Below are 26,746 nucleotides of genomic sequence, written 5' to 3'. Positions count from 1 at the left end.
TATGGATTATACTTCCAAAATAAACTATTAAAGTTGTTTTAAAAGTAATAGAAATATTTTTTAAAAAACAGTAATGAATTTTACGAACTCAATATTTTTCAATTTTTAAACTTTAAAAATCTATCAAAATTTTTCTATTGATTCTATTTTTACGATATTTTCAGGGTCAATGTGAAATTTTATGCTCTTTCCAATAAACCGAATATAATATTTTAGACAAACGTTTTTTTTAATTCACGCCCCCCCCCATTTTCAAGTGTCTAGTAAAAAGTAAATAATTAATTTACACACCAAAGTTTTATATATCACAAATTGAAGAGAAAAGGTCAATAAATAATATATTCAAATTTAAAACAAAAAAGTAGTGTTTTTTAGAAATTTACCTGTAAAGTTCGAAGTTTAAAACCTGTTTTATTAAACCACGTTGTTTGTTTTTTCTTTTGTTTTTTTTTTATGAAACCTTGGTCCTTGCTCCTTTAATTGAAAAAAACAATTAGGGCTTGAATTACATTTTTCGAGTAGTTATAAGCTTGGAAAGACAGGGGGTAGAATAATTCACGCCTCCCATTTTGGAATGTCTATTAAAAAGTAAATAATTTATTCACCAAAGTGTTATATATCACAAATTGAAGAGAAAAGGTTAATAAATAATATATTCAAATTTAAAACAAAAAAAAAGTATTGTTTTTTAGAAATTTACCTGTAAAGTCCGAAGTTAAAACCTTTTTTTTTTTTTTAAACATGTTTTGTTTTTTTTTTTGTCTTTTTTTTTAATGAAACCTTGGTCCTTGCTCTTTTAATTGGAAAAAAAAATTAGGGCTTGAGTTACATTTTTGCGAGGAAAGACGGGGTGGAATTATTCACTATTTTTCACGATATTTCTTACACACCTACCAATCTACCCATGTTAAGAACGGCTTTCGGAATAGACACCCTTAACCTTGCCAGAATACCCGAAAAGCTATAAAGTTGACGTGTCGAATGTGAACGATGAGTTGGACGTAATGTAAAAATGTACCGAATTTAAAAGGGAACGAAATTCAAATTTCCGTTCCATTTTTACAACCGTAAAGCAGAGCATTCTATGCAAATTTTACCTAACTTACTGTATTAATGCTATTTTTTTAAGCAAGAAAAAAAAAGGTAAATATCCAGATACGCTACTACAGAACACTGACCACTCTAATTTGTTTTTTTACAGGTAATTGAGGTCGCTGACAACGAATCTGATAGTCAAACTTGGGGCAAATTTACCGTTTGCATGGTATTTACCCCTGAACCCACGAACTTCTTTCCACCATTTTGCAGCTTCCGTTTATGCTATGCGCATGCACGCTGTAGCATAAACGACGGCTTCACCAAGCAAACTACGTTGGGGGGAAGGGGATTTTTTTTTCCAGGCCATAGAATTTTCTAATTTTCAAAAATACATTATAGCGCTTTTTGGGTGGAAAATTTAAAATTAGCTGAAAAAGAAATAAAATAAGAAAAGGAAAGCATACCAATTTGGAGTAGGGGGGGGGTAATTTATCTGTTTTTTTTTGTTGTTGTTTTACCTGGAACATAGAATTTTCAAATTTTCCGTAAGTAACGCACCAACATTTACCAATTAGAACACTATTTAACATTTTCCGAAGATTTTACTTTGTACATTGGGGGCACGAGCGGGGAGGGGGGGATGTGATGTTGGGCGCGCGCCCCCCAACATCACATCCCCCCCCAACATATTAGAGTGGTCGGTGTTCTGTAGTAGCGTATCTGGATATTTACCAAAAGAAATATTTAGGTTTGGCTATAAATTCCTAAACTCATTTCACCCTAAATAATTTAGGTGACTGAAATAGGAATCTAATTGAATCTTTAATTTCCTGAATAGTATGCGAGAATTCATTTTTCTTCGAGTTATATCGAATTCATTAATACGGACTTTAGGGGCTTTTTTCGTAATGTTACTGTAAAAATTATTTTTTTTATTGTTACAAATTACGATGCTTTAAAAAAAGCAAAAATAAATTCTTGCGTTTTTTATTTACTACTGAAAACCATAACTTTAGTAAAGGTATTTTTTGTTTAAACAAAATAAAACATTTTCACTAAGAGTTAAGTAAAAATAATTAGTTCATTATATTCTGCGATCATTATTTGAAAAATACTGCAATTTTCATTAAAATTCGTTAATTTCATGATTTTTGGTGAATTTTTAAGTAAAGAGAGGAGTCAAAATGTGTATACACTTTGAGCGTCGGCATTCATTTTGCGACCACGTGTGGTTAATTTAAATTCAATTTCAATCACATGATTACATTATCAATAATCATGTAATTAAACCCATTGAAAATTTACCGATATTGTAAACACATTCTGTTTACATTAAGCCTGTAGTGATTTTTTAGTGATGCAATGTTGTCAACTGAGATTTAAAAAAAACCCGCGAGATCAGGAGAATCCTACAATAAAAAAATTATAAATATAGTATATTCAATATATAAAATGTTCCGTGTTTTCTCACTATATGTTTCTGGAATTATATTGAAGCGGTTAGCTCCCCAGAAGGCTTACATATTTTATCAGCTAGTATTGCCTGTTTTTTTCAGAGAGGGTATTTTTTTTTTTTTTTGCAGGAAACAAATCATAAACTCAAACTTTTTATAATAAAAGTTAAATTGAAATATACTGCAAATTAAACATCACAATAATGGTGCAACATATTTTGAAATTAGAAAAATAAAAAACAAAAAAACTTTGTTTTAGCATAGCAAGCGACAAACTTTTTTTTTTGGGGGGGGGCCTTATATAATAAAGAAAAGATGTGTAAATTAAAAAATTTGGAAGATAAACAAATGAATTATGTTTTTTTTTTTTTTTACTTATCGAGTTAACAGAAAATGAAATCTTTTGTTAATTCGTGGCTGTGAAATGAATCGAACCGGAAGTTCAGTTTTATCAACAGAACAGATTTGCAGTAACGGTTAAAAAAATATATTTATTTTATTTAATATTTTAATAATTCGCGAGGTAAATTTATTTTAATAACATAAAAACATACCTCGACTCTAAAGATGGGTTGTCTGAAAATTTCAAATACATTGGTTACGTAGAAATATGGTTTTATTCTTTTGTAACGAACCAAATTTACATTTTTATATATATATAGATATGAATATATATATATGAATATATATATATGTGAATATATATATATATATGTGAGTATATATATGAATATATATATATGTGTGTGAATATATATATGTGAATATATATATATGTGAATATATATATGTGTGAAAATATATATGTGAATATATATATATATGTGAATATATATATATATGAATATATATATATATGAATATGTATGAATATATATATATATATATGAATATGAATATATATATATGTATATGTATATATATGAATATGTATATATATATGTGAATATATATATATATATGAATATGTATATATATGTGAATATATATATATATGAATATGTATATATATGTGAATATATATATATATATGTGAATATATATATATATATGAATATGTATATATATATATGTGAATATATATATATGAATATGTATATATATATATGTGAATATATATATATATGAATATGTATATATATATATATGAATATGTATATGTATGTGAATATATATATATATATATATATATATATATGAATATGTATATATGTGAATATATATATATATATGATTATGTATATATATATGTGAATATATATATATGTGAATATATATATGAATATATATATATATATGAATATATATATATGTGAATATATATATATATGTGAATATATATATATGTGAATATATATGTGAATATATATATATTTGAATATATATATATGTGAATATATATATGTGTGAATATATATATGTGAATATATATATATATGAATATATATATATATGAATATATATATATATGAATATATATGAATATATATGAATATATATATATGAATATATATGAATATATATATATATATATATGAATATATATGAATATATATATATATGAATATATATATATGAATATATATATATGAATATATATATATGTGAATACAGAAAGGAATAGACACCCAGAGAAACAGTTTATTTCAATAAACATATATTTTATAGAACAAAATAAAGAATAAATGGTCACAAATGTGGTACGTAATACGGCTGTTTTTATTCTAGGCATCTTATTGATCAGTTAATGAATATCATCTTAAGGAATTTCTTGCCATGTCTTATGCAATAATGCTAAAAGTTCAGGTTTAAAATAGTGTCTCCTTTTCTTTTTGTGATGACTCCGGCCTAATATGTCCCAAAGTTTTTCAATTGGGTTCATATCCGGAGACTGATATGGCCATGAAATTGTATTAATCTCATTCTGGCTGAACCAATGTTTTGTCGCTATAGCAGAGTGACAAGGAGCTCCAACTCCCCAAAACAGAGAGTTTATTTGGTTCATTTTACCACTTGAGAATATTAGCAGGAGTCCTTCATGTAATATTGAAACATATTTAGCAGAATTGATGTTTCTTTCATATTTCACCAGGCCTGAACAGTCATCACTCCAAATTGCACCCCATATCATAACTAAGAACCTCTCATGTTTTAACAATGGCTGCAGTCTTTTTAAGTCAAACTCTTGCTGAGGGAGCCTCTCACTGTGGGAAATAATGGAAATCGGGACTCATCAGGGAAAATGACATTAGTCCAAAAAGTCATAGGTATCTCACGAACCCAATCTTTTTTGTGCTTGATATTGACAGGATGAAGAAGAGGTTTCCTTCTTGCAGCTCTACCACAGTAGCCCAGCTTGTGAAGGTACCTGACAGCTATTCTGGGACTGATATCAACTTGTGTTGCAATGTCAGACGCTTTGTACCGAGGACCCTCTTCAACATTTTCTTCACAAGACGCAAGGTTGTTTAAGAGGCCCTGGGGCAGCCTGAATGGGGATTTATACACTCTTTGTCCAATCTTGTGAATTGTACGATCACTCTATTAACAGTAGAAAGGGGTATTAAAAGATTTCCTGCTATTTTGTGTTGAGTAAGACCATCTTCATGTTGACCTACAATTTGTCCTTGCAGAAATTCTGATGTTCCTTTGATTCATGGCATGTTTCAATGCAATTTAAATGAGATACTCAAAGTTATTTCAGCACTATTCTTATCTGTTAATATAAATAAGCATATATTAATCTTACGAAAAATATTTATGTTAGTGTTCTATTCTTTTCTGTGGTCTCTCTCTCTCTCTCTCTCTCTCTCTCTCTCTCTCTCTCTCTCTCTCTCTATATATATATATATATATATATATATATATATATATATATATATATATATATATATATATATATATATATCCACCTGTCATTCCTTTTCTAAAAGATGGAATCGTCCTCTCATTGAAGATAAGATTCAAGCAAGCAAGGATGCCCGGACGATCCACAGAGTTATGTGCAATGTGATGGTGAAAACTGATAGGGCCTAGATTAATAAAGCCGGTTTATCATAATATTTTTTATAAGTTTCTGATTACTTTTTGATTGTGTTCAAAAGACTAAGCCAAAGTCAATCCTCTAAAAGGAAAAAAATGTATTTTTACATGCGAAAAAATAGTTTTAATGAAAAGCGTTTTCCTTATATGATATTAATGCAATTTTTTAATTTTTGGTATCATTAACATATAAAGTTTAAAAAACATCATTATCTATTTGCAGTGTCTGTGCGACTTGCTGGAAGTAATTCTCTAAACCACGGGCGCATTGAAATTCAGTACAATGGACAATGGGGCACAGTATGCGATGATTCATGGGATGATAAAGATGCACATGTGATTTGTAGAATGCTTGGATTTGTGTAAGTCAGTTGCAACAATTATTTGTTTTGTAAAAAATGTTGATGATAAAAAGGGAATATAACAATTTTCAAAAAAAAATGCAGAATGATTTCTTTCTCCTCTTCCTATTTTAAAAACAATTGTCCTGTGTGGGGATGGGGGGGGGTTGAAAAATATTTCTTTAAAAAACATTAGTTTAAAATGTAGTACAGTTTATAAAAATATAATGCTAACACGGATTATCTCTTAATTAATTATAATATTAAATGATTGAAAAAGAATTAATTTTTTAGAATTAAAAAATTAAAAATATGTTATTTTCGTCTACATTTGCAGTGTGGGAAATTATGAATTAAAAATGTAGAGAATAATGAATTTAAAATGTAGAGAATAATAAATTAAAAATGTAGAAAATAATAAATTAAAAATGTACAAGATAATTAATTAAAAATGTACAAGAGAGTGAATTAAAAATGTAGAAAATAATGAATTAAAAATGTACAAGATAATTAATTAAAAATGTACAAGATAATTAATTAAAAATGTACGAGAGAATTAATTAAAAATGTACAAGAGAATGAATTAAAAATGTAGAACATAGTGAATTTAAAATGGAGAACATAATGAATTTAAAATGTAGAACATAGTGAATTTAAAATGTAGAACATAGTGAATTTAAAATGGAGAACATAATGAATTTAAAATGTAGAACATAGTGAATTTAAAATGTAGAACATAGTGAATTTAAAATGTAGAACATAGTGAATTTAAAATGGAGAACATAATGAATTAAAAATGTAGAGAATAATGAATAAAAACAATTAGAAAATAATGAATACAGTTTTAATTATTTTTTATTGAATTAAAATGAAAAATATAATTAATTAAAAATATAATTAATTTAAAATGCAGAATGTAATGACTTTAAAAATGTAGAATATAATGAATTACAAATGTAGAAAATAATGACCTAAAAATATAAATCAATTAATAAAACGTAATGAACGTAATGAATTAAAAATGTAGAAAATAATCAATCAAAATGTAGAAAATAATGAATTTAAAATGTAGAACATAATGAATCAAAATGTAGAAGATAATGAATTAAAAATGTAAAAATTAATTAATTAAATGACATAAAAGTATAATAATGAATAAAAATTAAAAACCTTATGAACTAAAAATGTAGAAAATAACGAATTACAATGTAGAGCATTAGGAATTTAACATGTAGAACATAATGAATCAAAATTTAGAAAATGCTGAACTACAAATGTAGAAGATAATGAATTAAAAATGTAGAAAATAATGAATGAAAATTAAGAATACAATGACTTAAAAATGTAGAATATAATGAATTACAAATGTAGAACATAATGACTGAAAAATATAAAAAACATGAATTAATAAAAAATGTAGAACATAATTAATAAAAAAAATGTAAAACATAATGAATTAAAAATGTAGAAGATAATCAATTAAAATATAGAACACAATGAATAAAAATGTAGAAAATAATTAATTAAAAATTAAGAATATAATGAATTAAAAATGTAGAATATAATGAACAAAATATGCAGAGCATAATTAAAAATTCAGAAAATAATGAATTAAAAATGTAGAACATAATTAATTAAAAATGTAGAACATAATTAATTAAAAATGTAAAACATAATTAATTAAAAATGTAAAACATAATGAATTAAAAATGTAAAACATAATTAATTACAAATGTAGAACATAATGAATTAAAATGAAGAACATAATTAATTAAAAATGTAAAACATAATTAAGTAAAAATGTAAAACATAATTAATTAAACATGTAAAACATAATTAATTAAAAATGTAGAAAATAATGATTTAAAAATGTAGAACATAATGAATTAAAAATGTAGAACATAATTAATTAAAAATGTAAAACATAATTAATTAAAAATGTAAAAATTAATGAATTAAAAATGTAAAACATAATTAATTAAAAATGTAGAACATAATGAATTAAAATTAAGAACATAATTAATTAAAAATGTAAAACATAATTAAGTAAAAATGTAAAACATAATTAATTAAAAATGTAAAACATAATTAATTAAAAATGTAAGACATAATGATTTAAAAATGTAGAACATAATGAATTAAAAATGTAGAACATAATTAAATAAAAATCTAAAACATAAGTTATTAAAAATGTAAAACATAATTAATTAAAAATGTAGAAAATAATGAATTAAAAATGTAGAACATAATGAATTACAAATTCAGAACATGATGGATTAAAAATGTAAAAAAATAATGCATTAAAAATGTAAAACATAATTAATTAAAAATGTAAAACACAATGAATTAAAAACGTAGAACATAATGAATTAAAATGTAGAAAATTATGAATTACAAATTCAGAACATGATGGATTAAAAATGTAAAAAAATAATGCATTAAAAATGTAAAACATAATTAATTAAAAATGTAAAACATAATGATTTAAAAACGTAGAACATAATGAATTAAAATGTAGAAAATAATGAATTACAAATTCATAACATGATGGATTAAAAATGTAAAAAAAATAATGAATTAAAAATGTAGAATATAATAAATTAAAAAAATGTAGAACGTCATGAATTAAAAAGGGAGAACATAATGAATTACAAATGTAAAACATATTAAATTAAAAATGTAGAAAATAATGAATTAAAAATGTAGAAAATAATGAATTACAAATGCAGGACATAATGAATTAAAAATGTAAAAAGATAATTAATTAAAAATGTAGCACATAATAAATTAAAAAATGTAGAATATCATTAATTAAACATGGAAAACGTAATGAATTACAAATGTAAAACATATAACCCTAACACCCTCTCTTGTCCAAGGGCCGGGCCGCATCCATCACTATCCTGGTTCACGGGAGCATTCTTTTGATGTACTTCTGACCGTGTTCGTCGCTCCCAGTTCACAGGACCATAGATGCAACTCAGCAGGGCTACATTCTTACTTGTCTAGTGGTGGACCCCTCAAGGGCGACCAGACTCTCACTGGTCACTGGAAAATATCCTTCTGCTGCACAGGGCACGCGAAATGTGCATGTGGCCACATTGGCGATTTCAGCCGTCACTCTGGCTTCGTGCTGGATCCAGTCTATCTCTTTCATCTGGCGTTAGGGCATACCTGAAATAAACTGTATCCTCATTCAGGCCGGCAATCGAGAAACAAGGAAAAACTCTGGAACATTTTTATATAATGAAACAAAATAATTATTCATAAATCGTTTTACACTAGTTTATAGTAGAGTTCTTTGATCCAAGCTTCATGATGCAGGTTGTATAGCTTAAGTTCCTTTAATTAATTTCCCAGCTCAGAACAAGAGCTTTTCAACTTAGCTCTTGTGGGGGTTTTGCACCCCCAGACGGGGTGAGAGCAATATTGACGCCTTGATGCCAGCCAGTAAAAAGGACCCTAACTCTAAAAAAGCCAACCATTTTTATAAAACTGGCCTCTTCTCCCCTCTTTCATATTGAAGATTACTTTTCCTTTTTTTTTTCTCTGAACTTCTTTTTTTTCTCTATCTCATTATCTTATTCTTTTTCTTCTCTCGTGAACTCCTTTCTCTATACCCTTATTTTATTCTTTTCATTTTCTATTTTCTTGTGACCCTCTTCTTCCTCTTTCATGACCATATCTCTCCCTAGGTTCAATTTATTTTTTTATCTGTCCAACTAACTTATCACTGGCTTGGTGATCTGGTAGTTAAATACAACAGGTGGACCCAAATGACAACATCTACCAGACACCAAAGCAGACCTTTTGAACCCAAGTCATTCTACCTGTCTCACTCAATTAGTAGTTAAAATTCATTTTTACCAAATCCAACTAGAAAAACAATCTCTTGTTCCACGAATCCTATTATCAAATTTTTTATTTTCTTTTCATTGAAAAAGATACTATTTCTTCTCTGGTGGAGAGAAATCTCATAAACATCTGTTTTTCCTTGACCAAGTGTCAGCATGCCCCCCTGACCATGCCTCATCCTCTCCCATCTTCATCTAGCTTTATAAGATATCTGGCACTGCCTGGGATCCCGTTACAAACATAATGAATTAAGAATATAGAAAAACATGAATTAAAAATGTAGAAAATACTGAACTACAAATGTAGAAGATAATGAATTAAAAATGTAAAAAATAATGAAATAAAAATGTCGGAGATAATGACTTAAAAGTGTAGAAAAATCATAAATTACAAATGTAAAAAAAATGAAATAAAATGTAGAAAATAATGAATTACAAATGTAGAATATAATGAATTAAAAATGTAAAAAAATAGAGAATTAAAAATGTAGAACAATGAATTAGAAAATGTAGAACATCATGAATTAAAAATAGAGAATATAATGAATTACAAAAGTAAAAAATAATAAATTAAAAATGTAGAAACTAATGAATAAAAATATATAACATTATGAATTAAAAATGTAGAAAGTAACGATATTAAAATTTAGAAAATAAGGAATGAAAATGTAGAAAATAATGAATTAAAAATGTAGAAGATAATGACTTAAAAATGTAGAAAATAATAAATTAAAAATGTAAAACATAATGAATTAAAAATGGAGAAAATAATGAATTACAAATGTAGAATATAATGAATTAAAAATTTAGAACATTTGAATTAAAAATGTAGAAAATAATTAAGTAAAATTTAGAGAACAACGAATTTAAAATGTAGAAAATAATGAATTAAAAATTGAGAAAATAACGACTTAAAAATGTTGAAGATAATTAATTAAAAATGTAAAAAATAAAGAATTAAAAATATAGAAGATAATGAATTCAAAATGTAGAAAATAATCTATATATCTATAAAAGTGAACGTGTCTGTCTGTCTGTCTGTCTGTCTGTGTACATTTCCCTACGCAATAACTCTGTCAATTTTTAGTCTATAGACTCGAAATTTGAAATACCGGGTACTGACATTTGGGAAAATCGATGTGACGGGTGTCAGCCAAAGGGGTCAAATTTCAACGATTTGACCTTTAAGAACTCTACCAAACTCCTCCGACAATTTTGGGTCTAGACACTTGAAATTTTAGATATAGGTTCCTTGAACCTGGATCTAACTTAATAAAGTGATTTGAGCCCGAAACTATAAATTTTAAGGGGTCATAAAAGGGGTCAAATTAAAAATAAATTTCCGCTTTTTTTTTTTTTGTGCTCAGCATACACCTCCAAACACCCGGGCAACGCCGGGCTGAAATGCTAGTAAATTACAAATGTAAAACATAATGAATTAAAAATGTAAAAAAATAATGAATTGAAATGTCAAAACATATTGAAATAAACATGTAGAACATAATGAATTAAAAATGTAAAGACATAACGAATTAAAAATGTAGAAAATAATGAATTAAAATGTAGATTATAATGAATTAAAATGTAGAATGTAATGAATTAAAAATGAAAAAATATAATAAATTAAAAATGTAGAAAATAATGAACTAAAAATGCAGAATATAATGATTTATAAAAGTTAGAATATAATGAATTACAAAATGACTGAAAAATATAAAAAAAAAACATGAATGAATTGAAAATGCAGAACATAATAAAAAAATGCAGAATATAGTAAATAAAAAATGTAGAATATAATAAATTACAAAATGTAGAACACAATGAATTAAAACGTATAACACAATAAAAAGTGTAGAACATAATGAATTAACATGTAGAACATAATCAATTAAAACATAGAATATAATGAATAAAAAAATGTAGAAGATAATTAATTAAAAATTCAGCATGTAATGAATTAAAAATGCAGAATATAATGAATAAAAAATGGAAAACATGATTAAAAATGTACAATATAATGAATTAAAAATTAAGAACATAATTATTAAAAATGTAGAATACAATTAATTACAAACTTAGAATATAATGGTTCAAACATGTAGAACATAATTATTAAAAATATAGAACATAATGAATTAAAAATGTAGAATATAATTAATAAAAAGGTAGAATATAATGAATTACAAATGTAAAATATAATGAATAAAAAATGTAGAAGGTAAGTAAAAATGTAGAATATAATGAATTAAAAATGTAGGAAATATTTATTAAAAATATGGAATATAATGATTTAAAAATGCATAATATAATAAATTAAAAATGCAGAATATAATGAATTAAAAATGTAGAACATGATTAAAATTGCAGAATACAATGAATTAAAAACGTAAAACATGACTAATTAAAAATGTAAAATATATTGAATTAAAAATGTAGAACATAATTATTACAAATGTAGAATATAATTAATTAAAAATGCAGAACATAATTGATCACAAATGTAAAATATAGTGAATTAAAAATGTAAAACTAAATTATTAAAAACGTAGAACATAATGAATTCAAAATGTAGAATACAATTAATTTCAAATGTACAAGTAAATTATTAAAAATGAATTTAAAATGTATGACATAATTATTAAAAACGCAGAAGATAATGACTTTAAAATGTAGAACATAATGAATAAAAATGTATAACATGATGAATTTAAAATGTAGAACATAATTAATTACAAATGTAGAATATAATGAATTATAAATTTAGAACATAATTATAAAAATACAGAACATATGAGAATTAAAAATGTAGAACATAATGACCTAGAAATGTAGAACATAATGAACTAAAAATGTAGAACATAATGAATTAGAAATGTAGAACATAATGAATTAAAAATGTAGAAACTAACGAATTAAAAATGTAGAACATAATGAATTAAAAATGTAAACATAATGAATTAAAAATGCATAAAATAATGAATTAAAAATATAAAACATAATCAATTAAAAACGTAAAAAATAATGACTTAAAAATGTAGGATATAATGAATAAAAATTGTAGCACATAATGCATTAAAAATGTAAAACATAATGACTTTAAAAATGTAAACATAATGAATTTAAAATGTAAAACATAATGAATTAAACATGTAGAAACTAACGAATTAAAAATGAAACATATAATGAATTAAAAAGTATAACACATTAAATTTAATATGTAAAACACAATGTATAAAAAATGTAGAAAATAAAGAATTAAAAATGTAGAATATAATGAATTTTAAATGTAAAATATATTGAATTAAAATGTATAAAATAATGAATTAACCATGTAGAAATTCATGAATTAAAAATGTAGAAAATAATGAATAAAAAATGTAAAACATAATGAATTACAATTTTAAAACATAATGAACTAAACATGTAGAACCTAATGCATTAAAAATGAAAAACATAATGAATTTAAAATGTAAAACGATAATGAATAAAAATGTATAATATAATGTATTAAAAATGTAGAAAATAATGAATTAAAAATGTAAACCATAATTAATTAAAAATGTAGAAAATATTGAATTAAAAATGTAAAAAATAATGAATTAAAAATGTAACACATAATGAATTAAACATGTAAAACCTAATGATTTAAAAGTGTAAAACATATTGAATTAAAAATGAAAAAAATAATGAATTAAGAATGTATGAAATAATAAATTAAAAATGTATAAAATAATGAATTAAAAATGTAGAAAATAATGATTTAAACCAGTAAAAATCAATGAATAAAAACTGTACAACATAATGAATTAAAAGTGTAGAACTTAATGAATTAAAAATTTAAAACATAATGAATAAAAAATGCTAAAACATGACGAATTAAAAAAATAGAACATGATAATTTACAAATGTAAAAAATAATGAATTAAATATGTAAACATAATTAATTACAAATCTAAAACATATTGAATGAAACATGTAGAACATAATGAATTGAAAATTCAGAAAATAATGAATTAAATATGTATAACAAATGTATAAAATAATGAATTAAAAAAGTATAAAATAATGAATTAAAACTGTTAAACATAATTAATAAAATGTAGAAAAAAAATAAATTAAAAATGTGAAACACAATGAATTAAAAGTGTAGAACATAATGAATTAAAAATGTAGAAAATAATGAATTAAAAATGTAAAACATAATGAATTAAAAATGTAAAACATAATGAATTAAAAATGTAAAACATAATGAATTAAAAATGTAGAACATAATGAATTAAAAATGTAAAACATAATGAATTAAAAATGTAGAACATAATGAATTAAAAATGTAAAACATTGAATTAAAAATGTAAAACATAATGAATTAAAAATGTAAAACATAATGAATTAAAAATGTAAAACATAATGAATTAAAAATGTAAATCTTAATGAATTACAAATGTAAACCATAATGAAGTTAATATGTAAAACAAAATGAATAAAAAATGTAAAACATAATGAATTTAATATGTAAAACCAAATGAATGAAAAATGTAAAATATAATGAATTATAAATGTAGCACATAATCAATAAAAGGTATAGAAAAAAATGAATTAACAATGATAAACATAATGAATTAAAAATGTAGAAACAGATGAGTTAAATATGTAAACATAATTAATTAAATATCTAAAACATAATTAAGTAAATATCTAAAACATAATTAATTAAAAATCTAGAAAAAAATGAATTAAAAATATAAAACATCATAAATTCAAAATGTAGAACATAATGAATAAAAAATGTAGAAAATAATGAATTAAAAATGTAAAACATAATGAATTAAAAATGTAAAACATAATGAATAAAAAATGTAAAACATAATGAATTAAAAATGTAGAAAAATAATTAATTAAATATGTAAACATAACTAATAATGTAAACATAATTAATTTAAAATCTAAAACATTGAATTAAACATGTAGAACATAATGAATAGAAAATTCAGAAAATAATTAATTAAAAATGCATGAAAAGGCATAGAATAATGAATTAAAAATGTATAAAATACTGAATTAAAACTGTTAAACATAATTAATTAAAAATGGAGAAAATAATAAATTAAAAATGTAAACATAATGAATTAACAATAAAAAACATAATGAATTAAAAATGTAGAAAAACATGAGTTAAATATGTAAACATAATAAATTAAATATCTAAAACATAATTAATTAAAAATCTAAAAAATGATGAATTAAAAATGTAAAACATCATGAATTAAAAATGTAGAATATAATTAATTATAAATCTAGAAATCATGGTTTCAAAATGTAGAATATAATTAATTAAAAATGTAGCAAATGATGAATTAAAAATGTAAAACATAATGAATTAAAAATTTAAAACATCATGAATTAAAAATGTAGAAAATAATGAATTAAAAATGTAAACAATAATGAATTAAAAATGTAAAACATAATAAATTTTATATGCAAAACAAAATGAATTAAGAATGTAGAGCCAATCAATTCAAAATGTAGAAAATGATGAATTAAAAATATAAAACATAATGAATTAAAATTGTAAAACATGATGAATTTAAATTGTTAAACATAATGACTTAAAAATGCAAAAACATAATGAATTAAAAATGTACAACATAATCAATTCAAAATGTAAAACATAATGACTTAAAAACGTAAACAATAAGGAATTAAAAATCTACATTTTTAATTCCTTATTGTTTATGTTTTTAAGTCATTATGTTTTACATTTTGAATTGATTATAAAAATAAAATAAAATAATGATAATAAATTATAAAATTTATTATATAATAAATATAAAATTTATTATATAAATTATACAAATAATAAAATAATGAATTAAAAATGTAGAAAATAATGAATTTAAAATGTAAAACATAATGCATTAAAAATGTAGAAAAGAACGCATTAAAAATGTAAAACATAATGATTAAAAATGTAAAACATAATTAATTAAAAATGTAACACATAATGAATTAAAAATGTAAAACATAATGAATTAAAAATGCAAAACATAACGAATAAATAATGTAAAACGTAATGACTTATAAATGTAAAACATAATGAATTAAAAATGTAGCACATAATGAAACAAAAATGTAAAACATAATGATTAAAAATGTAAAAAAAAATAACTTAAAATATAACACATAATGAATTAAAAATGTAAAACATAACGAATTAAAAATGCAAAACATAATGAATAAATAATGTAAAACGTTATAAATGTAAAAAATAATGAATTACAAATGTAAAAAATAATGAATTAGTAATGCATAAAATAATGAATTTAAAATTACTAAACTAACGAATTAAAAATGTAAAACATAATGAATTGCAAATGTAAAACAAAATGACTTAAAAATGTAGAAGATAATAAATTAAAAATGTAGAACATAATGAATTAAAAATGTAAACTATTATGAATTAAAATTGTAAAACATAATGAATTGCAAATGTAAAACATAATGAATTAAAAATGTAGAAGATAATGAATTAAAAATGTAGAACATAATGAATTAAAAATGTAAAACATAATGTATTAAAAATGTATAAAATAATGAATTAAAAGTGTAAAACATAATTAATTAAAAATGTATAAAATAATGAATTAAAAATGTAAAACATAATGAATTTAAAATTCAAAAAAAGTGAATAAAAAGTGTAGAACTTTATGAATTTAACATTTAGACGATAATCGATTAAAATATAGAACATAATAATTAGAAATGTAATACCTAATGACTTAAACATGTAAAAAATAATGAATTAAAAATGTAAAGCATAAGGATTTAAAAATGTAGAACATAATGAACTAAAAATGTAAAATATAATGAATTAAAATTGTAAAACATAATGAATTGCAGATGTAAAACATAATGACTTAAAAATGTAGAAGATAATGAATTAAAAATGTAAAACATAATGAATTAAAAATGTAGAACATAATGAATTAAAAATATAAAACATAATGTATTAAAAATGTAGAAAACAATGTATTCAAAATGTAGAAAATAATGAATTAAAAATCTAAAACATAATTAATTAAAAATGTAAAACATAATGAATTAAAAATGTAAAACATAAGGAATTACAAATGTAAAAAAATAATGAATTTAAAATGTAGAAAATAATGAATTAAAAATTTAAAACATACTGAAGTTAATATTTAAAACATAATGAATAAAAAATGCAAAACATAATGAATTAAAAATGTAGAATATAATGAATTAAAAATGTAAAACATAATGAATTAAAAATGTAAAACATAATTAATTAAAAGCGTAGAACAGATTGAATTAAAAATGTAAGACATAATGAATTAAAAATGTAGAAAATGATGAATAAAAATGTAAAACATAATAAATTCAAAATCTAAAAAAAATAATTAATTAGTAATGCATAAATAAATGAATTAAAAATTTATAAACTAACGAAATAAAAATGTAAAACATAATGAATAAAACGTGTAGAAAATAATGAATAAAAATATAATAAATAAAAAATAAAAAATAATAATTTATTAAACATTCAGAATGTAATGACTTAAAAAATAAATTAAATATGGAAAGATAATTAATTAAAAATCTAAAACATAATTAATTTAAAATATATAAAATAATGAATTAAAAATGTAGAACATAATGAATGAAAAATGTAGAAAATAATGAATTAAAAATGTAGAATATAATGAATTTAAAATTTATACGATAATCAATTAAAATATAGAACATAATTAATTAAAAATGCAAAATATAATGAATTAAAAATGTAAAACATAAGGAATTAAAATTGTAAAACCTAATGTATTTAACATGTAAAAAATGATGACTTAAAGATGTAAAATCCTATTTATTAAAAATGTATAAAATAATGAATTAAAAATGTAGAATATAACGAATTAAAAATGTAATACATAATGAATTAAAAATGTATAACATATCAATTAAAAATGTAGAAAATAATGAATTAAATGTGTAGAAACAAAAGGATTCCAAATGTAGAACATAATGAATTAAAAATGAAGTAAATGATGAATTAAACATATAGAAGATAATGAATATATAATGAATTAAAAATGTAAAATCTAATGAATTAAAAATGTAAAACATAATGAATTAAAAATGTAAAACATAATGAATTAAAAATGTAAAACATAATGAATTAAAAATGTAAAACATAATGAATTAACAATGTAAAAAATAATGAATTAAAAATGTAGAAAATAATGACTTAAAAATGTAAAACATAATGAATTAAAAATGTAAAACATAATGACTTAAAAATGTAAAACATAATGACTTATAAATGTAAAACATACTGAATTAAAAATGTAAAACATAATGAATTAAAAATGTAAAACATAATGAATTAAAAATGTAAAACATAATAAATTAAAAATGTAAAACGTAATGAATTAAAAATGTAAAACATAATGAATTAAAAATGTAAAACATAATGAATTAAAAATGTAAAACATAATGAATTAAAAATGTAAAACATAATGAATTAAAAATGTAAAACGTAATGAATTAAAAATGTAAAACTTAATGACTTAAAAATGTAAAACATAATGACGTAAAAATGTAAAACATAATGAATTAAAAATATAAAACATAATGAATTAAAAATGGAAAACATAATGACTTTAAAATGTAGAACATAATGAATTAAAAATGCAAAACATAATGAATTTATTATGTAAAACAAAATAAATTAAAAACGTAAAACCAAATGAATTAAAAATGTAAAAAATAATGAATTAAAAATGGAAAACATAATGAATTAAAAATGGAAAACATAATGAATTAAAAATGTAGAGCATAATGAATTAAGAATATAGAAAATAATGAATTAAAAATTTAAAATATAATGTATTCAAAATGTAGAAAATCATGAATTAAAAATGTAGAATATAATGAATAAAAAATGTAAAACATAATGAATTAAAAATGTAGAACATATTTAATTAAAAATGTAAATAAATCATGAATAAAAATGTAGAACATAATGAATTAAAAATGTAGAAAATAATGAGTTAAAAATGTAAAACATAATGAAGTTAATATTTAAAAAATAATGAATTAAAAATGCAAAACAAAATGAATTAAAAATGTAGAAAATCATGAATTAAAAATGTAGAATATAATGAATTAAAAATGTAAAACATAATGATTTAAAAATGTAAAACATAATTAATTAAAAGCGTAGAACAAATTGTATTAAAAATGTAAAACATAATGAATTAAAAATGTAGAAAATGAGGAATTACAAATGTAAAACATAATAAATTCAAAATGTAAAAAAATAATTAATTAGTAATGCATAAATAAATGAATTAAAAATTTATAAACAAACGAATTAAAAATGTAAAACATAATGAATTAAACGTGTAGAAAATAATGAATAAAAATATAATAAATTTAAAATAAAAAATTATAATTTATTAAACATGCAGAATGTAATGATTTAAAAAATAAATTAAATATGGAAAGATAATAAATTAAAAATCTAAAACATAATTAATTTAAAATGTATAAAATAATGAATTAAAAATGTAGAACATAATGAATGAAAAATGTAAAAAATAATGAATTAAAAATGTAGACTATAATGAATTTAAAATTTATACGATAATCAATTAAAATATAGAACATAATGAATTAAAAATGTAAAATATAATGAATTAAAAATGTAAAACATAATGAATTAAAACTGTAAAACCTAATGTATTTAACATGTAGAAATGATGAATTAAAAATGTAAAACACTATTTATTAAAAATGTATAAAATAACGAATTAAAAATGTAATACATAATCAATTAAAAATGTAGAACATAATGAATTAAAAATGAAGAAAATGATGAATTAAACATATAGAAGATAATGAATATATAATGAATTAAAAATGTAAAATCTAATGAATTAAAAATGTAGTACATAATGAATTAAAAATGTAAAACATAATGACTTTAAAATGTAAAACATAATGAATTAAAAATGTAAAACATAATGAATTAAAAATGTAAAACAAAATGAATTAAAAATGTAGAACATAATGACTTAAAAATGTAAAACATAATGAATAAAAAATGTAAAACTTAATGACTTAAAATTGTAAAACATAATGACTTATAAATGTAAAACATAATAAATTAAAAATGTAAAACATAATGAATTAAAAATGTAAAACATAATGACTTAAAAATGTAAAATTTTAATGACTTAAAAATGTAAAACATAATGACTTAAAAATGTAAAACATAATGAATTAAAAATGTAAAACATAATGAATTAAAAATGGAAAACATAATTACTTAAAAATGTAAAACATAATAAATTAAAAATGTTGAACATAATGAATTAAAAATGCAAAACATAATGAATTTATTATGTAAAAAAAAATGAATTAAAAACGTAAAACCAAATGAATTAAAAATGTAAAACATAATGAATTAAAAATGGAAAACATAATGAATTAAAAATGGAAAACATAATGAATTAAAAATGTAGAGCATAATGAATTAAGAATATAGAAAATAATGAATTAAAAATTTAAAATATATTGTATTCAAAATGTAGAAAATCATGAATACAAAATGTAAAACATAATGAATTAAAAATGTAGAACATATTTAATTAAAAATGTAAATACATCATGAATAAACATTTAGAACATAATGAATTAAAAATGTAAAACATAATGCAGTTAATGCTTAAAACATAATGAATTAAAAATGCAAAACATAATGAATTTAAAATGTTGAAAATCATGAATTAAAAATGTAGAATATAATGAATTAAAAATGTAAAATATAATGTATTAAAAAGGTTGAAAATCATGAATTAACAATGTAGAATATAATTAATTAAAAATGTAAAACATAATTAATTAAAAGCGTAGAACATATTGAATTACAAATGTATAAAATAATGAATTAAAAATATAAAAAAATAATGAATTAGTAATGTAGAACATAATGAATTAGTAATGTAGAACATAATGAATTAAAAGTGTGGAACATAATGAATTAACAATGTAAAACATAATGAATTAAAAATGTAAAACCTAATGAATTAAAAATGTAAAAAATAATGAGTTAAATATGTAAACATAATTAATTAAATATCTAAAACATAATTAATTACACATCTAGAAAATAATGAATTAAAAATATAAAACATTGAATTAAAAATGAAAAACATAATGAATTAAAAATGTAAAACATAATGAATTAAAAATGTAAAACATAATGAATTAAAAATGTAGTACTTAATGAATTGAAAATGTAAAACATCATGAATGAAAAATCAAAAACATAATGAATTAAAAATGTAAAACATAATGAATTAAAAATGTAAAACCTAATGAACAAGAAATTTAGAAAATAATGAATTTAATATGTCACATAAAATGAATTTAATATGTAAAACAAAATGAATGAAAATGTTACACATAATGAACTAAAAATGTAGAAAAATAATGAATTAAAAATGTAGAAACTTATGCATTAAAAATGAAAAACATAATGAATGAAAAATGTATAACATAATGAATTAAATGTATAACATAAGGAATTAAAAATGTAACACAATAATGAATAAAAATGTATAATATGATGTATTAAAAATGTAGAAAGTAATGAATTAAATATGTAGAAAATAATGAATTTAAAAAGTAGAAAATAATGAATTAAAAATGTAAAACATACTGAAGTTAATATTTAAAACATAATGAATTAAAAATGCAAAACATAATGAATTAAAAATGTAGAATATAATGAATTAAAAATGTAAAACATAATGAATTAAAAATGTAAAACATAATTAATTAAAAGCGTAGAACAAATTGAATTAAAAATGTAAGACATAATGAATTAAAAATGTAGAAAATGATGAATTAAAAATGTAAAACATAATAAATTATAAAACCTAAAAACATAATTAATTAGTAATGCATAAATAAATGAATATAAAATTTATAAACTAACGAATTAAAAATGTAAAACATAATGAATAAAACGTGTAGAAAATAATGAATAAAAATATAATAAATAAAAAATAAAAAATAATAATTTATTAAAAATGCAGAATGTAATGACTTAAAAAATAAATTTAATATGGAAAGATAATTAATTAAAAATCTAAAACATAATTAATTTAAAATGTATAAAATAATGAATTAAAAATGTAGAACATAATGAATGAAAAATGTAAAAAATAATGAATTAAAAATGTAGAATATAATGAATTTAAAATTTATACGATAATCAATTAAAATATAGAACATAATGAATTAAAAATGCAAAAAATAATGAATTAAAAATGTAAAACATAAGGAATTAAAATTGTAAAACCTAATGTATTTAACATGTAAAAAATGATGAATTAAAAATGTAAAATCCTATTTATTAAAAATGTATAAAATAATGAATTAAAAATGTAGAATATAACGAATTAAAAATGTAATACATAATGAATTAAAAATGTATAACATATCAATTAAAAATGAAAAAAATAATGAATTAAATGTGTAGAAACAAAAGGATTCCAAATGTAGAACATAATGAATTAAAAATGAAGAAAATAATGAATTAAACATATAGAAGATAATGAATATATAATGAATTAAAAATGTAAAATCTAATGAATTAAAAATGTAAAACATAATGAATTAAAAATGTAAAACATAATGAGTTAAAAATGTAAAACATAATGAATTAAACATGTAAAACATAATGACTTAAAAATGTAAAACATAATGAATTAAAAATGTAAAACATAATGACTTAAAAATGTAAAACATAATGAATTAAAAATGTAAAACATAATGACTTAAAAATGTAAAACATAATGACTTATAAATGTAAAACATACTGAATTAAAAATGTAAAACATAATGAATTAAAAATGTAAAACGTAATGAATTAAAAATGTAAAACTTAATGACTTAAAAATGTAAAACATAATGAATAAAAAATGGAAAACATAATGAATTAAAAATGTAAAACATAATGAATTAATAATGTAAAACTTAATGACTAAAAAATGTAAAACATAATGACGTAAAAATGTAAAACATAATGAATTAAAAATATAAAACATAATGAATTAAAAATGGAAAACATAAGGACTTTAAAACGTAGAACATAATGAATTAAAAATGCAAAACATAATGAATTTATTATGTAAAACAAAATGAATTAAAAACGTAAAACCAAATGAATTAAAAATGTAAAACATAATGAATTAAAAATGGAAAACATAATGAATTAAAAATGTAAAACATAATGAATTAAAAATGTAGAGCATAATGAATTAAGAATATAGAAAATAATGAATTAAAAATTTAAAATATAATGTATTCGAAATGTAGAAAATCATGAATTAAAAATGTAGAATATAATGAATAAAAAATGTAAAACATAATGAATTAAAAATGTAAATAAATCATGAATAAAAATGTAGAACATATTGAATTAAAAATGTAAATAAATCATGAATAAAAATGTAGAACATAATGAATTAAAAATGTAGAAAATAATGAGTTAAAAATGTAAAACATAATGAAGTTAATATTTAAAAAATAATGAATTAAAAATGCAAAACAAAATGAATTAAAAATGTAAAACATAATGATTTAAAAATGTAAAACATAATTAATTAAAAGCGTAGAACAAATTGTATTAAAAATGTAAAACATAATGAATTAAAAATGTAGAAAATGAGGAATTACAAATGTAAAACATAATAAATTCAAAATGTAAAAAAATAATTAATTAGTAATGCATAAATAAATGAATTAAAAATTTATAAACAAACGAATTAAAAATGTAAAACATAATGAATTAAACGTGTAGAAAATAATGAATAAAAATATAATAAATAAAAAATAAAAAATTATAATTTATTAAACATGTAGAATGTAATGACTTAAAAAATAAATTAAATATGGAAAGATAATTAATTAAAAATCTAAAACATAATTAATTTAAAATGTATAAAATAATGAATTAAAAATGTAGAACATAATGAATGAACAATGTAGAAAATAATGAATTAAAAATGTAGAATATAATGAATTTAAAATTTATACGATAATCAATTAAAATATAGAACATAATGAATTAAAAATGTAAAATATAATGAATTAAAAATGTAAAACATAATGTATTTAACATGTAGAAATGATGAATTAAAAATGTAAAACACTATTTATTAAAAATGTATAAAATAACGAATTAAAAATGTAATACATAATCAATTAAAAATGTAGAACATAATGAATTAAAAATGAAGAAAATGATGAATTAAACATATAGAAGATAATGAATATATAATGAATTAAAAATGTAAAATCTAATGAATTAAAAATGTAGTACATAATGAATTAAAAATGTAAAACATAATGACTTTAAAATGTAAAACATAATGAATTAAAAATGTAAAACATAATGAGTTAAAAATGTAAAACAAAATGAATTAAAAATGTAGAACATAATAACTTAAAAATGTAAAACATAATGAATAAAAATGTAAAAGTTAATGACATAAAATTGTAAAACATAATGACTTATAAATGTAAAACATAATAAATTAAAAATGTAAAACATAATGAATTAAAAATGTAAAACATAATGAATAACAAATGGAAAACATAATGAATTAAAAATGTAAAACATAATGACTTAAAAATGTAAAATTTTAATGACTTAAAAATGTAAAACATAATGACTTTAAAATGTAAAACATAATGAATTAAAAATGTAAAACATAATGAATTAAAAATGAAAACATAATTACTTAAAAATGTAGAACATAATAAATTAAAAATGTTGAACATAATGAATTAAAAATGCAAAACATAATGAATTTATTATATAAAACAAAATGAATTAAAAACGTAAAACCAAATGAATTAAAAATGTAAAACATAATGAATTAAAAATGGAAAACATAATGAATTAAAAATGCAAAACATAATGAATTTTAAATGTTGAAAATCATGAATTAAAAATGTAGAATATAATGAATTAAAAATGTAAAATATAATGTATTAAAAAGGTTGAAAATCATGAATTAACAATGTAGAATATGATGAATTAAAAATGTAAAACATAATTAATTAAAAGCGTAGAACATATTGAATTACAAATGTATAAAATAATGAATTAAATATATAAAAAAATAATGAATTAGTAATGTAGAACATAATGAATTAGTAATGTAGAACATAATGAATTAAAAGTGTAGAAAATAATGAATTAAAAATGTAAAAGATAATGAATTAAAAATGTAAAACCTAATGAATTAAAAATATAGAAAACAATGAATTAAAAATGAAAAGCATAATGAAGTAAAAATTTAGAAAATAATGAATAAAATATGGAAACATAATGAATTAAAAATGCAAAACATAATGAATTAAAAATATATGAAATAATTAATTAAAAATGAAGAACATAATGAATTAAAAATATATAAAATAATGAATTAAAAATGTATTAAATAATGAATTAAAATTGTAAAACATTATGAATTAAAAATGTAGAACATAATGAATTAAAAATGTAAAAAATAATTAATTAAAAATATATAAAATAATGAATTAAAAATGTATTAAATAATGAATTAAAAATGTAGAACATAACGAATTAAAAATGTAGAACATAACGAATTAAAAATGTAGAACATAACGAATTAAAAATGTAGAACTAAATTAATTCAAAATGTAGAATATAGTGAATTAAAAATTTAGAGCATAATGTATTCAAAATGTAGAACATATTAAATGTAAAATGAATTAAAAATGTAAAACATCATGAATTGAAACTGTAGGAATGTAATTCAGTAAGAAATTGAATTCTTTTTACCACTGAATTTAATCACAAATTCTGTAAAAAATTACTGCACTTTGTTTCATTAAAAAATATGAGGTTTTATAAATTGTTTCATTTACTAAATATATCAAATTATTTTTAAATTCTGTTTAGAAAATGATTAGCAACATTCTTTTCATTTTTAATTTTCAAAACTAAAGCTGCCTTGCCAGGACACTGTATATACAAATGTAAGCAAATTTGTGCATATTTTATTGGTTTGAAAATATAAGTTCTTTTTCACTAATTGTCAAAAAATTTTACCCATAGAATAGTATTGTAATCTTCAAAAACTTGTAAGTTTTCATGTATTTTCGTCTCATAGAACAAAAGATACCACCTTTTTTGGCAGTTTTATGAGTTTCAAATCTCAGGGACTATTGATCAGAATTTAACAAATCATAGTCATTTGTTTTCCTAGTTTTGTATATGAATTACAAATTGGAACTGAATGTGAATCTGGTGGTTGGATCTTCGGCTTATTTTTCTGCAGAATGATTTTTTTGTTTGTAATTTCGTGTTATAATCCTCTCTAAAAACAGAGAAGATACTCTCGCCTTTATTTCTTTGGATGAACACAGATGTTCAGGTTAAAATTTTATTTTAATACATACACATATGTGAATATATACATACATACATATATATATATATATATAAAATATTTGAATTTAAATGACACATATGTTAATTTATATAAAGATTTGTACATACATGTTTTCTAAACAACTCCATTATTAATATATGTGAATATAATTAATTTTATCCAATTTAAGGGATGGAGTCGTAAGTAAATCATTTCCAACAGGAACAGGGCCAATATGGCTTGATGAAGTTGAATGCCAAGGAAGTGAGCTTTCAATAGAGCACTGTGTAAGAAATCGCTGGGGAATTCATGACTGTGACCATAATGAAGATGCTGGAGTTGATTGTTCAACAACAATCAGTAAGTTATAATTTGAATTTATTTAAATTCTCGACAATCTGTGTGACAGTGACTTTGTTGCTGTTGGGCTGATGTGTGGTCTTGTTTAGTCTTGTTTAGAGAAGGGTTAGTTTATCACTAATCGCCAGGAAATGCGATGGGCTGCTCAGGCATCTTTAGGC

The 26,746-nt window shown here is 20.4% G+C and overlaps 1 protein-coding gene across 6 annotated transcripts in view; it reads left to right on the top strand.

Moving 5' to 3' along the window:
• The window catches only part of LOC145252658 (scavenger receptor cysteine-rich domain-containing protein DMBT1-like), a 488,297-nt gene that overhangs the window by 423,044 nt on the left and 38,507 nt on the right, over positions 1 to 26,746 (top strand). For all 6 annotated transcript variants that reach the window (XM_080112426.1, XM_080112429.1, XM_080112430.1 and 3 more), the window contains 2 exons: positions 5,758 to 5,896; positions 26,416 to 26,585. In XM_080112426.1, the coding sequence (XP_079968552.1) occupies positions 5,758 to 5,896; positions 26,416 to 26,585 (309 nt within the window). The remainder of the gene's footprint in view (positions 1 to 5,757; positions 5,897 to 26,415; positions 26,586 to 26,746) is intronic.

This window comes from Euprymna scolopes, chromosome 29 (assembly GCF_053919585.1).
Source record: "Euprymna scolopes isolate OS-2025 chromosome 29, ASM5391958v1, whole genome shotgun sequence".
Classification (NCBI taxonomy): Eukaryota; Metazoa; Mollusca; class Cephalopoda; order Sepiida; family Sepiolidae; genus Euprymna; species Euprymna scolopes.
The sequence above is the reverse complement of the archived record's forward strand: the minus strand, read 5'-3'. Positions and strand labels throughout refer to the sequence as shown.